The sequence below is a fragment of the Nicotiana sylvestris genome, chromosome 3, assembly GCF_000393655.2.
Source record: "Nicotiana sylvestris chromosome 3, ASM39365v2, whole genome shotgun sequence".
In the NCBI taxonomy this organism is placed as follows: Eukaryota; Viridiplantae; Streptophyta; class Magnoliopsida; order Solanales; family Solanaceae; genus Nicotiana; species Nicotiana sylvestris.
The window spans coordinates 172007973-172019854 of record NC_091059.1 but is presented as its reverse complement, the minus strand read 5'-3'; the positions used below and the strand labels follow the sequence as shown (position 1 = coordinate 172019854).

At 32.4% G+C, this 11882-nt stretch overlaps 1 protein-coding gene across 4 annotated transcripts; it reads left to right on the top strand.

Moving 5' to 3' along the window:
* The first annotated feature begins 6188 nt into the window (after positions 1-6188).
* On the top strand, positions 6189-9722 carry LOC104228342 (protein DEHYDRATION-INDUCED 19 homolog 5-like). Of its 4 annotated transcripts, none has more exons than XR_711323.2 (6): positions 6189-6496; positions 7858-8000; positions 8158-8235; positions 8329-8570; positions 8779-9017; positions 9375-9458. XR_711323.2 is itself a non-coding variant. In XM_009780794.2 (5 exons), the coding sequence occupies exons 1-5, from the start codon at positions 6415-6417 to the stop codon at positions 9472-9474; spliced, it is 645 nt and encodes a 214-aa protein (XP_009779096.1). In that variant the 5' UTR covers positions 6189-6414; the 3' UTR covers positions 9475-9722. The 4 variants fall into 4 exon arrangements, 2 of the variants coding, with proteins under 2 accessions (XP_009779096.1, XP_009779095.1); XR_711324.2 differs by having other exon boundaries at positions 9372-9453; XM_009780794.2 differs by lacking the exon at positions 8779-9017 and having other exon boundaries at positions 9375-9722.
* Positions 9723-11882: the final 2160 nt, after the last annotated feature.

The following is an 11882-nucleotide window of genomic DNA, read 5'->3' as shown; positions in this document are numbered from 1 at the left end:
AATTCCAATTTTCCTCCAAAACACCCTCAAAATATTCAAACTATATAAGACAAAGAAGTGCTTTTAAACACCTCTTCCTTTCTTTCTTTTTCCAATGAGGGATAAAACAACTTCTTCTCAAATACTCCCATCAAACACTAACTAATCTAACAGGTTATACATTGTGGGTGCACAAGAATTAAACTCCATTTCAGTTTTGCCATTTCTTGAGTAATATCAGAAAATATATATTTTAGAATTTCACTTATAGAGTATATTAAGCGACTAATAGTTTGGTTGGTCAAGCTTTCTTTTTTAGCCAAAAGTATTTTTTTTAAAAAGTTAAGGTGTTTGACCAAACCTTTAGAAAAAGTACTTTTCAGTATAATAACATGTTTACCCAAGCTTCTCCCACGGCCAAAAGTGTTTTTTCTCTCAAAACATTATTTTTTTTCTCTCAACTTGAGGTGTTTGGCCAAGCTTTTCTGGGAGGAAATTTCTTTTGGGTAGAAGCAGAAACAGTATTTGAGAAATAAAAAAAGTAACTTCTCCCTAGAAATAGAAGCAGAAGAAATTTTGAATTTTCTTCTTACCAAAAATACTCTCAGCAAAATATTGTATATACCAAAATAACCTTAGTTAGTTTGAACTGCATTAAGTAATATATAATGATTTTTGGGATGAACTTTCATATTTGTTGAATAATTTTTTGATATATTTAAATCATCTTGAAAGAGTAAAGTATTTCAATTTTATTTTCATATTTTACTTAAATAAAATTAAAAAAAGCTCAATAATTGTCTCTAATAATAAATATTTATGATTATTCATCTATTTATATAATATGAACTATTAAGTAAATTTGTTCATGTCCATAGTTTGATATTTAAAAGCACCGTTCGAACGGCTTGGCCAAACATAAAATTATTGCTCAAAAGTACTTTCAAATTGATTAGCCAAACACTAATTATTTTTCTCCAAAAGTACTTTTTCGAAAAGCACATTCTAAAAAAGCAATTTTCAATATAAGTTAATTTTTAGAGCTGGGTCAAACAGGCTATAAGAGAAATAGTTTGAAAAATACTTTTGAGAAAATATACTTAGAAACACTTTTTAAAAAGCTTGGTCAGATATTAATTGTTGTTCAAAAGTACTTTTCAAATTGATTAGCCAATAATAAACTGCTTCTCACTGAAAGTATTTTTTTGAAAACCACTTTTTAAAATAAGTTGATTTTAAAAGTTTAGTCAAACAGGCTACACGTGAGGTAATTCAAGTTACAATATTGGAATTTTTACCTAGTTATACTATATTAGAAACTTATTAACTACTTTTTTTTATGTTCCTTAAAAATTACTTTATGTATCTATATTTACTATTTATGTACAAAATCAGGATAAAAGAAGGATCCCCTAAATATAGGGATTAATTTGTAACTGTACCCCTCATCCCCATCTGTCAGCTTAAATAGCCTCCTACAATCACGATTTTCTTCCCAATTTCAAAAGATTTTAAAGTCATTCTCTCTTTCATACAAATCAACCAATCTCTCTCTCTCTTTCTTTCATACAAATCAAACTATTATCTCTCTAATGACATCATATATTTCTGTGAATCACTTCCATCAACAACCATTAAAAAGTTTCAATTATTGACAAATCCAGCGATATTATCTCTAAAATTGTAGGTAGAGGGTCTGTCATTGACATGCCATTAAAAAGTTTCGAAACTTTGAATTAGATATCTGAATTTTACGAATTTGTGATTTTTTTGGATTGGGTGTTCTTGAAAACGATTAAAAATATCCTTTAGGGTTCATATCTCAATTTTAAGGGAGATTGGTTAAGTTTAAAGTTGGTTTTAGATAGAATTTCAGAATAAAACTCGAGAAAGAAGAAGTTTCGGAATTGTATTACGATTGTATGATAAATGTATCATAATTGTATCTGAATTGTATTTGATACATCAATACCTAAGACAATTCTGATACAATACTAATACTATTATAATACTATATTGTATCATAATTTAAGTTTAGAGTTGGTTCTAGGTAGATGTTATAGATTGAAACTTGAAAAAGATGAAAGATCGAAATTGTATCATAATTAAGAATTGTATCACGATTGTATCATAATTGTATCACAATTTGTACCTAAAACAATACATGATACATTACTAATACAAGTATAATATGATATTGATTCAGTTTAAGTTTAGAATTGGTTTTAAGTTGTATCGTAATTGTATAAGAATTCGTTCAGGATTATATCAAATTTGTTTATCTGAATTGTATTTGATGCATCAATACATGAAAGAATACTTGATACAATAATGATACAATTACAATACAATCTTGTATCAGAATTATATTAGCTTTTAGAGTAGTAACATGTACGGGTAGAAAAATTTCAGATTTCCTATAATTACTAGGATGTATCTTCAAAATTGTATAGGATCGAAAATGTTACCGTACAAAAAATAACCATTTCCTTGGTTCCATTTCTATGGCGAGTATGGCTTCTTTTTTTGTTCAAGACTTTTTTTGTCCATTTTTATTGTTCTTGTGCCTTCTTATACCAGAAACGAGTATCTTGTATAGAATTTTCGAGATATTGGAAGAAAAAAATTGGTGAAATAATATTGGAAGAAGAAGTTGCTTCCAGATCTACGTAGAAGAAAAGGGAGGGAGGGGAGTAGATAAAAAACGGAATGGATATAATTCAATCCCTTAATTGAAGGTGCTAATAATGAGGTAAAAGTTTTTTAAGGAGGAATACATATAGTTTGTAAAAAAAAAAAAACTAGATACTTTTTAAAAACTACAAAACCTAGAGAAAATAGATAAATAAATTTCTATTATAGTATACATAGGAAAAAATCCCTAGAATATTAATTATTTGAGATTTTTACATGGTTGCTCCCTTTTTAAAAATTATTCTCATAAATGATAGTAATCTTTGTTTATTCCAAAACTGACACATTTTTTTTAAACTTTTTTAGCACTTTCACATTGGTAGCTCATTAACTAAGGGATCCATCTTCATCAATACACTTTTATTACATTTCCTTTTCCCTCTCTCTTCCATAATTTTTTTCTTCTCTTTCATAAATAACACTTACCCAAATATATCAAAGATTTTGAAAAAAGAATATCTAAAAAGTAATCCCTCTTTAATATAAATTTGTCAAAATAAATTTAAAAATCCTTTATTCCATGATTTTCTCTTCCTTTTCACTATTTTCTCGCCCTGCCACAAAATTCAATCACTAAATAAATTGAAAGGCTTTAAACGTGAAGCATTCATGAGTTATATATATATATATACACACACTTTTCAGAACATACCAGTTTATACTGTATAAATAACATATACCATATGTATAAATGGTATATATATATATATATATATATATATATAATGGTATATACCATATGTATAAATTGTATATAATGTATATATATCACATATATACCTTACGTATCTGTTTTTTTAAATATACAAGATGGTATATAATATAATATGCAATTGTTAAATACAAAATATGTGGATATGTATGGGATATCACATGTATTAGTATACAAGATAGACTAAAAATAAGATACATGTTTCCTATCAAATTATAAATTTAATATATGGGATTATACGTTAATATTTTTAGGATATTATCTTTTCTTTAACTGAATTTGTTTATAAAACATATTTGGAAGATAATATTTTGAGCTGAAAAGTACGAAAGAAAAGTTTGGAGTTGTTATTCCTGATTCCCTCCTTTGATTTAGGAATCTATCACGTGTTTGTCTATGTTTAGTTGCCATAATAAATGCTTAACGGCTGCAGAATGAAATTAAGTTGCTGCCATTTTTGTTAATCATGGCCTACTGCTATGATTATGTTAATTTTTCTAAAATAGTGCCCACTTATGTTTTTTCCTCATATTATTTCATGTTCCAAGTTCCAACTTGTGTGGTAGGCTTTTATTTGAACAGATTTACCATTTTGGCCCAAATTTATCAATAGGGCACAAGACCACACACTGGCCAGAGACAAAGCCCAAATTTATTTGAGAACCGCTTTCAAAGAATGAAATTTAAAAATAGTCAGATTTACAAGTGATCGTTCAAAAATAGCCACAATTTCAAAGTAATTAAAATTTACTGGAATTCCAGTATAATATACTGGACTTCTAGCATAATATGTTGGAATTCATATACAGGTATACCGATCTCCAGTATATTATGCTGGAACTTTCTGTGTTGCAGCAAAATAGTGACTTTTTTAATAACTTTGCAAACGCTGGCTATATTTGAATGACCGGTCCGAAAATTGACTATCCCGTGCTATTTTTACTCTTTCTTTCTTCATGCACACCTTACCCCCCACACACTGGAGACAAGGCCCATGACCTAATTTTACACTAAACTCTCTTCTTCATTTTTTTTGCTGCAATAAATAAACTAATAGGGAATACGAATATGATAATTAACAATATTTAATACTTCGAAGTATTTAGACGAGCAAAACATTGAATGACCTAGCTCGCTATAATACATGATCAATAATTATCTGGTCCATTTGGAGCTCTAACATAGTAAGTTGCACAAAATTTACCATCTCTCTGAACTGTTTGTTGAACTATTTTTTTTTCTTTGGAGGAAAAAAAAGGGGAACCAAACATTATACTATATAAATAATGAGAATGTAAATGTTGAAATTTTATTTGACTAGCTCTATTCCAACTAACAATGTTTACTTTTTGGAAGGAGAATTTGATAATATCATCAGCATTTAATCAGAATAAATAAATATTGAGAATAGCTAGCTTTCTTTCTTCACACACACCTAACCACCACAAAAAGAAGCAGAAAAGAAAGGACTTATTAATGAACTTGTATGCAATTGTTTGGTCATGTGGGTACTCTACACCGTCCTAATGTCAATTATTTATGGAACAATAATCACTTAGTCGCTATCCTTGACAACAAAGTAATATTTAGGCCAGGTGTTATTAATTACTTCCACCATATAACCCAACTATTATTTTCTTCATCAATCTTTTAGGTATGCTACATTCTTTATTCCATAATTACTTAAGATTTATATTTGAAAAGCACGTAGTTAATTACTATATTTGACCACAACATTTGGACGTTACCTAACCTCTTTTTTGAACTTTCTTAAAGTACTTTTAGAATGCAAGGTATCTTTTCTTTAGCCAAAAAAAGCCCTTTATTGAAAAGTTTGCCAGAGGAAAATCTGCAAATATGCCGAATACTAAGGATCGTTTGGTAGGAAGCATTAGTTAAAATAATGCAAGTACTATTTTTGTGTATTAGTAATACTTTGTTTGGTATACTTTTTGAATTTATGTATTTTTTTGCAAGATACACCCTATTTAGTATTATCATATGCATAACTAATGCATAAGAAACCATGGTATTAACAATGTAATGGATTTTAATGCATGCATTAACTTAGTTAAAAACATAATTTTCCTTCAAAATTTACGCTTGATTAAAAGATGCTATTATATTTATGCAAGTTTGCAATAATCCATGAAAGTGAGAAAACAAAATTATATCTCTAGTAAATAAATAAATACTTAGCATATTTTTTTTATAAATAAATATTAAGTTTTATACGACAATATAGGTAGACAAATCAAATAAATTTTTAAAATCTTTTTTATATAAAAACATTCCTCAACATATATTTCTTCCAAAAAGATAAAGTGATGGAATGATTGTGAGGATATTTTTGTAAACAACACTTTTAGAAATTGTGCAATGCTTTAATATATCAAACCAAATAATGAATAAGAAATATGTCAGCATAACTAATATCAGTATTATTAATACACCCTATTAAGAATTATTCTTATGCACTCTACCAAACGACCCCTAATTACTTGACTATTAAGTACATTGTGATTCACTAGTTATACAAATTTCTTCCTAAGTTACCATTTTGAAGGAATGAAAGAAAATGTGTTAACCAGATGTCCAGATCTAACTCAAATAATTACCAGTCCAGTAAACAGTGGGAATTTTGTCAGTGAAAATTTACCACTGAGATAGCAACACGTGTCAAGAATATATATAACACTATAGCATTTGTGTGTCAGAAAAGCTTTCCAAAATCTCTGACCCCACCCACCTGTCTCTTTGTATACAATATTTCCACTGCTAAAATACAAATTACTAGTACAACACAACTTCCCATCATCTAACACATATTAGGAAAAGCAGCAGCCACACTCCTTTTCCTTTCTTCTTAAATCTTTAGAACCATCTCTGTCCAAAACTTTTGTTGATTTGGCTGGCTTTAGCTATTTATTGAACAATCTGTAAGCCCTTTATTCTTTGCTTGGATTAGAAGAATAAGAAGGTGACTTGTACTATCGTAATCCAAGAAAAAAGAGAGAAATTTGTGGAAAATGGATTTGGACTTTTGCGCAGCAAGAATAAATTCAGCTAGACACCTCTCTGCTGTCCAAACAAACCATCTCAGTAATTCTGGTATTTATCAAATTGCATCTCACGTTTTTGTCTTAGGAACTGTTCTGACTTCCTGCCATAGCTTTTTAAGTCCCATTTCAGTCAGTCACACTGTCACAGGAGTTTTTAAGTACAGATTCTAATAGCTCGTTTGGCCAAGCTGCAAAAATAACTTATTTTGAGGAGCCTTTTTTTTTTAAAGGGCTTTTCTCAAAAGTACGTTTGATGAGAAGCAATCTTTCGGAGAAAAGTTACTTTTTTCTGTTTTTCCAAAACTGCTTCTACTTCTTTTCAAAAGCACTTTTTCCTTCAGCTTGGCCAAAAGTGCTTTTGGAAAAGAAAAAAAAACACTTTTGGCCAAAAATAAGTTTGGCAGCCAAACAAGCTATAATGATCTTTGACTATTTTTGGATTAAAGTAGATGTTTTTTTTTATGTTGGCTTGTTCATTAATTGGTAAACATACTATACTTCCATTCCTTCACTTGCCAGATTTAGGAGTATTATACTTTTTTCTTTTCCTTTTCTTAAGATATTCATTTTAAATAGTTTAACTATATACTTCTTTTCTTGATCTGTTATTATACAGTTACATATGTTGTTGGAGTTGGTTAGTCAGTTGGAAAAGAAATTCAATCGAAGCTTGATTGGCTTGTGTTAGGAATAATAATATTTGAAAATGATGAATGACATGAATAGCTAGAAAATATAGTATAAATAAACCAATTTGGAAGTTTTGAAGGAGAAACTAACAAACTTAAAATCACGATAGAAGAAGCTCTCTCCTAATATGCATATACATTTCGTGTTCTCTTTGAGTCATGAGAACTTTAAACACTTCTTGAAAATCCTGTTCTACTGAGTAAGGCTAAATAATGAAGAAAACATTCCAAATTAGTTATACCCTTCTCGAGGTACCTTTGCATGAAGAAGATGAGCAAATGATAAAACTTGAAGACACGGGATGTAGAAGATCATAATATGTGCGACTCAACATATTTGGATTTATCAGTTATCTTTGCTTTCTTCTTTGAGGAGGGTATTGTGTGGTTGAATGAGGTTTTAGGACCAGAAAGATTCTTGAGAGACTTTATCATATTTGCAGATGCTTAACTCTTTACTTTACTCTTCTCTCCCAACTCACTTTTGGTAAGATTTCATGAGTAGGGGGGTAATTTTAAGTGAGAAAATGAGTCAGACTTCCAACATCTACCCTATGGATGGATTCATTTTCCATTTCACCTTTTTGACTTGAAAAAGATTCAGACTTCCAACAAATAACCATGGGGTAGATGACTAGCCATTCTACTTATTTATGCCAGAACTATTTGCTATCGTAATTTAGTTCCTATAGTTCAACGCTAATGATGGTTTCTCAAGCAGATAATCTCTCAAATGTGGATAATACTGCAGAAGAAGAGGATGTTCGGGCCTGGTTCCCTTGCCCTTTCTGTTATGTAGAAATTGAAGTCCAGATGCTTTGCAACCATTTGCAAGAAGAGCATTGCTTTGACTTTAGAAACGCGGTAATGCAGACATCTGATAGTTGTTTCTTATGTTACTTTCTTTAAGAACATGTGTGTTGTGTCAAATGGGAAATGAACAATGAAAAATACTAGCGTCTGCTTACTTCAGAAACTTCTCAAACTTTCCCGATATTTTTCCTCTTGTTGTCTTGAACAGGTTTGTCCCGTATGTGCTGCAAATTTAGGTAAAGATCCTCTGGGGCATTTTACATTGCAGCATGCACAATCAGTAAAGGTAAGCATATTTCAATAAGAAATAGTACATAAATATATGATTATTAGCACCTAATGAGTAAGCAAACCTCCCTTTTCCCACCTTGTTTTGCAGAGGAGGAGAAGATACCAGAAGTCTAACTTCTGGAACAATACTTCAGCAATAAGTGGCAAGGACCCCCATGAAATAAATTCATTCTTGTGCACAAATTTAATGGTTGGCCGCTACAATGTACAAGAACCTGCTCCTGATCCCCTTCTGCTGCCATTTCTATGCAGTACGGCTCATTCTGATTCTAAAGATGGTCTACTAGATGAGTCTCCTGGTAGTGTTGCTGCTGCTCCTGATGTAGAAAGGTACCAATTAAGGAAATCTTATTTGATATGCATGCGTATAATTACTTATTTATTCATTTAATCTCAGCTTTCCTGCAAATTTACCATAAAAACAACTGGAATCACTAGTGCTAAACGTGAAATAACATGGAAGCAAACTTGCAATTCCTACTAAAAAGTGTACCTTCCAATATTAGTTGTCACTGGAATAAACAGAGTATGTATGTAGGTGGGTGCTCTTTCCTCATTTGAGAAACCAATGCATGCCCTTCAAAGTAGATTCGGCCTCTTTCTGGGTGTATTCTTTAATGCCCCCATCATGTTGAAGTTTGGACTTACGTCTTTGGCATACAAGAAGACAGCCAGAGCCCAATGGTACTAGTAGCAAAGAATCCTTGTGTGAGTAAAAGATGATCAACTGTGGTGATGAAACGGGCAGTGATGGACACCTTAAACATGAAACAAAAGGTACCATTGTTTGAAATGTCCTATGAATTCTACCCTAAGCCCTTAAAATTAAATGCTGAGTGATACCAAAATGGACATTCCTGAGCTATCATTGTTATGACAAATTATTGCTCTGTGAATTGCTTAATTTGGACAGGCAGGAGACACTAGAGATTTCTCAACTGTTGATGTGCCTAGGTTTTGGCTGTATAATTATATAGATAGATAAAGAATTTTACTTTTTCCTGTTGAACCCCTCTTCCCACTACCCTATTAACATCCCAGAGAAGAAGGGTGTCAAGAGGGAACTAGTAGTGCAATTAATCATGGCTGTGACAGTGACAGTAGGATGACATGAATCTATTTTCTTTGTAGCAGCAAGCTGCCAGTATGTGATCCAGCCCAAGAAGAACAGTATGAAGAGAAAAGGCAAAGAGCTGCATTTCTTCAAGAGATTATTGCTTCAACTATCTTCTAAGATATGCATAACCAGCCGGAGGATTCAACCCAACGAAGAGAACAGCTTTTAGTATTAGAGCATATGTATGAGAATAATTCTTCACAAAAAACATGTAGGTGCTATATGTATCCCATTACTAGCTAAAGTCTCGGAATATCTAATTACATTATTTGTGGCTAGAAACTATTTACACGAAAACACATGCACTGCGTACTATCTGTCATGGATCAATTTAAGTGCAAACTGAAATATGTTAATGTCTCTCATTTGTCCTCAGGGGCATATCACACCACTTATGCTACTTATATCCTTCTCGTCATCTTTAGACACTTTCGTGATATAAGAAATTTCTATGGAGAGTGTATAGTAAGGACTACGGAGTAATATATTCATTTTCTTAAAATGCTTTTTTTAAACCAAACGTTATAAAATTTTCATGCTGCCTAACAACTTAACAGAAGTTACCACCAAAGGATGTGATGCAGTGGACGGAACTGCTCTTCCCTTAACCAGAGGTCTCGAGTTCGAGCCCTGTGTTCATATGCGGCGTGAATCCGGATATAGTCAGGCTCCAATGCGAGTACATGATACCGGGTGGGAAACCAAAAAAAAAAAAACTCAACAGAAGTTGGCAAATTGGCTTTGACAAGTACGCAGTGAACATTTTAACATTTCTTTAATATGTGCTGGTTATTATCTCCTATATGGCTGGCTATATCTGAATACAAATTGAACCATTTCAAAAATAAATCGTTTGTTGAAGGGGCCAACATTGTAATCTGTTGCACTGAGAGAAAAATATTCTGGTTCAATTGGGCAAACTGGTTGACAGCTTAACCCGCAGATGAAGGAGTAGACTGAAACGAAATTTTCCTTTAACGTAGTCATCAACTTGTTTAGACAACATTTTGGTAAAAGGACTAACAATGAGAAGGGCGATTGTAAGTTGTTTGGACAAATTGTTTTAACAGAGAGAGTATGAGCATCACCCCTTTTTAATTTTTTCCAATTTTCAGAGGTGCTTAAATGTCACATACCACCAGAATCTGAGGTTCTTAATTTTCGAATGAAGTATTACTCTCATAGACTCATAGTTAAGTAATAAGCTTGGTCGTCTACCAAAAGACCACCTATATTAGCTACTGGTTCTCCAGTCTCCTGTTGATCCAACTGTACAGTTTCAGTTTTCCTATACCTGTTTTACTTTATCTTTCAAGATGATACTAATAAGTCAGGGAGAGCTGAATCCAGAGCATTTTACCTGATTCCATAAGCAGAACTGGTCACCTTTGCTGCAACCCAAAAGCAGAAACACCAGATAGGAAAAGCTCTTTCAGCTTTGATTAGCTCTCATTAAAACATCTACATTCTAATCTTAACGAATAAAACTTTGAGCTGCGAATCTTTACACTGTTACTGACTTCTTGCGATGAGTCAACTACATTTAACGAACAACACCTATCAAGATACCCCATAGTTGCTGGTTGTACTTATGTTGGCAATCATAAGGGAAGCTGTGAAGGTTAACATTTTACCAATAGACCGATGTTTTAAAAATAGATACATACAATGATACCAAAATCCAGCTTGGTTAACTGAATTTCGAAAATAATTGGTCAAGAGAAAAACCATCGAATCACTAATTCAGAAAAGATCATATCATGAGGTAGCACAAGAACTAAGAGAACTCCAAATGTCTACACACTGACCATGATCATCAACAGGTAACCAAAGGTATCAATCAATCAAACATAGCTCAATCCCAAACTAGTTTTCAAACACTTGCAAGTCCAGTAAGATTAACAAACACCAACCAGAATATTCAGCAAAAAAACAATCCCCTCCCCCACCATGGATGCCTCACTGGTAAGTAAACTGACGAGCATCAAACACTGGACAACGATGGTCCATCGCTCATCCAAGGGTGTGGCCTAGTGGTCAATCAAGTGGGTGAGAACCAAGAGGTCTCAGGTTCAAGTCCCAGCAGGGGCAAAAACCACTAGATGATTTCTTCTCATCTATCCAAGACTTGGTGGATAGAGTTACCTGGTACCCGTCGCTGGTGGGAGGTAGCAGATGGTCCATCGCAATATTACTGGCATGCTCCATCTACGTAAACTCTATTCTCATTATTTAAAATCTCTTTTCAAGCCTAGATGTTCCAGCATCACTTGCCAAATTCAGCAACATCGACAATTAACTAGCTCTTTGACAGACCACTGTTCCGAACCGTGAAAAATAACAAGATTAATGATATTGATGGCCCACGTGTATTCAGCCAACATCATTTGACTGAATACAGACAGATTGCTCCTTTCGACCACCGTTGCATCACAAACTGAATACCATGCTAAGTAGGGAAATGAAAGATGATAAGCAAAGTGCAGATCTTTGAAACTTATCCAAACAAGTTATTTATGACATTT

Coding starts and splice junctions, on each gene's coding strand:
- LOC104228342 (XM_009780793.2), top strand. CDS start 6,415: ATGGATTTGGACTTTTGCGCAGCAAGAATAAATTCAGCTAGACACCTC. Junction 8,001..8,157: donor GCTTTGACTTTAGAAACGCG/GTAATGCAGACA, acceptor TGTCTTGAACAG/GTTTGTCCCGTATGTGCTGC. Junction 8,236..8,328: donor AGCATGCACAATCAGTAAAG/GTAAGCATATTT, acceptor CTTGTTTTGCAG/AGGAGGAGAAGATACCAGAA.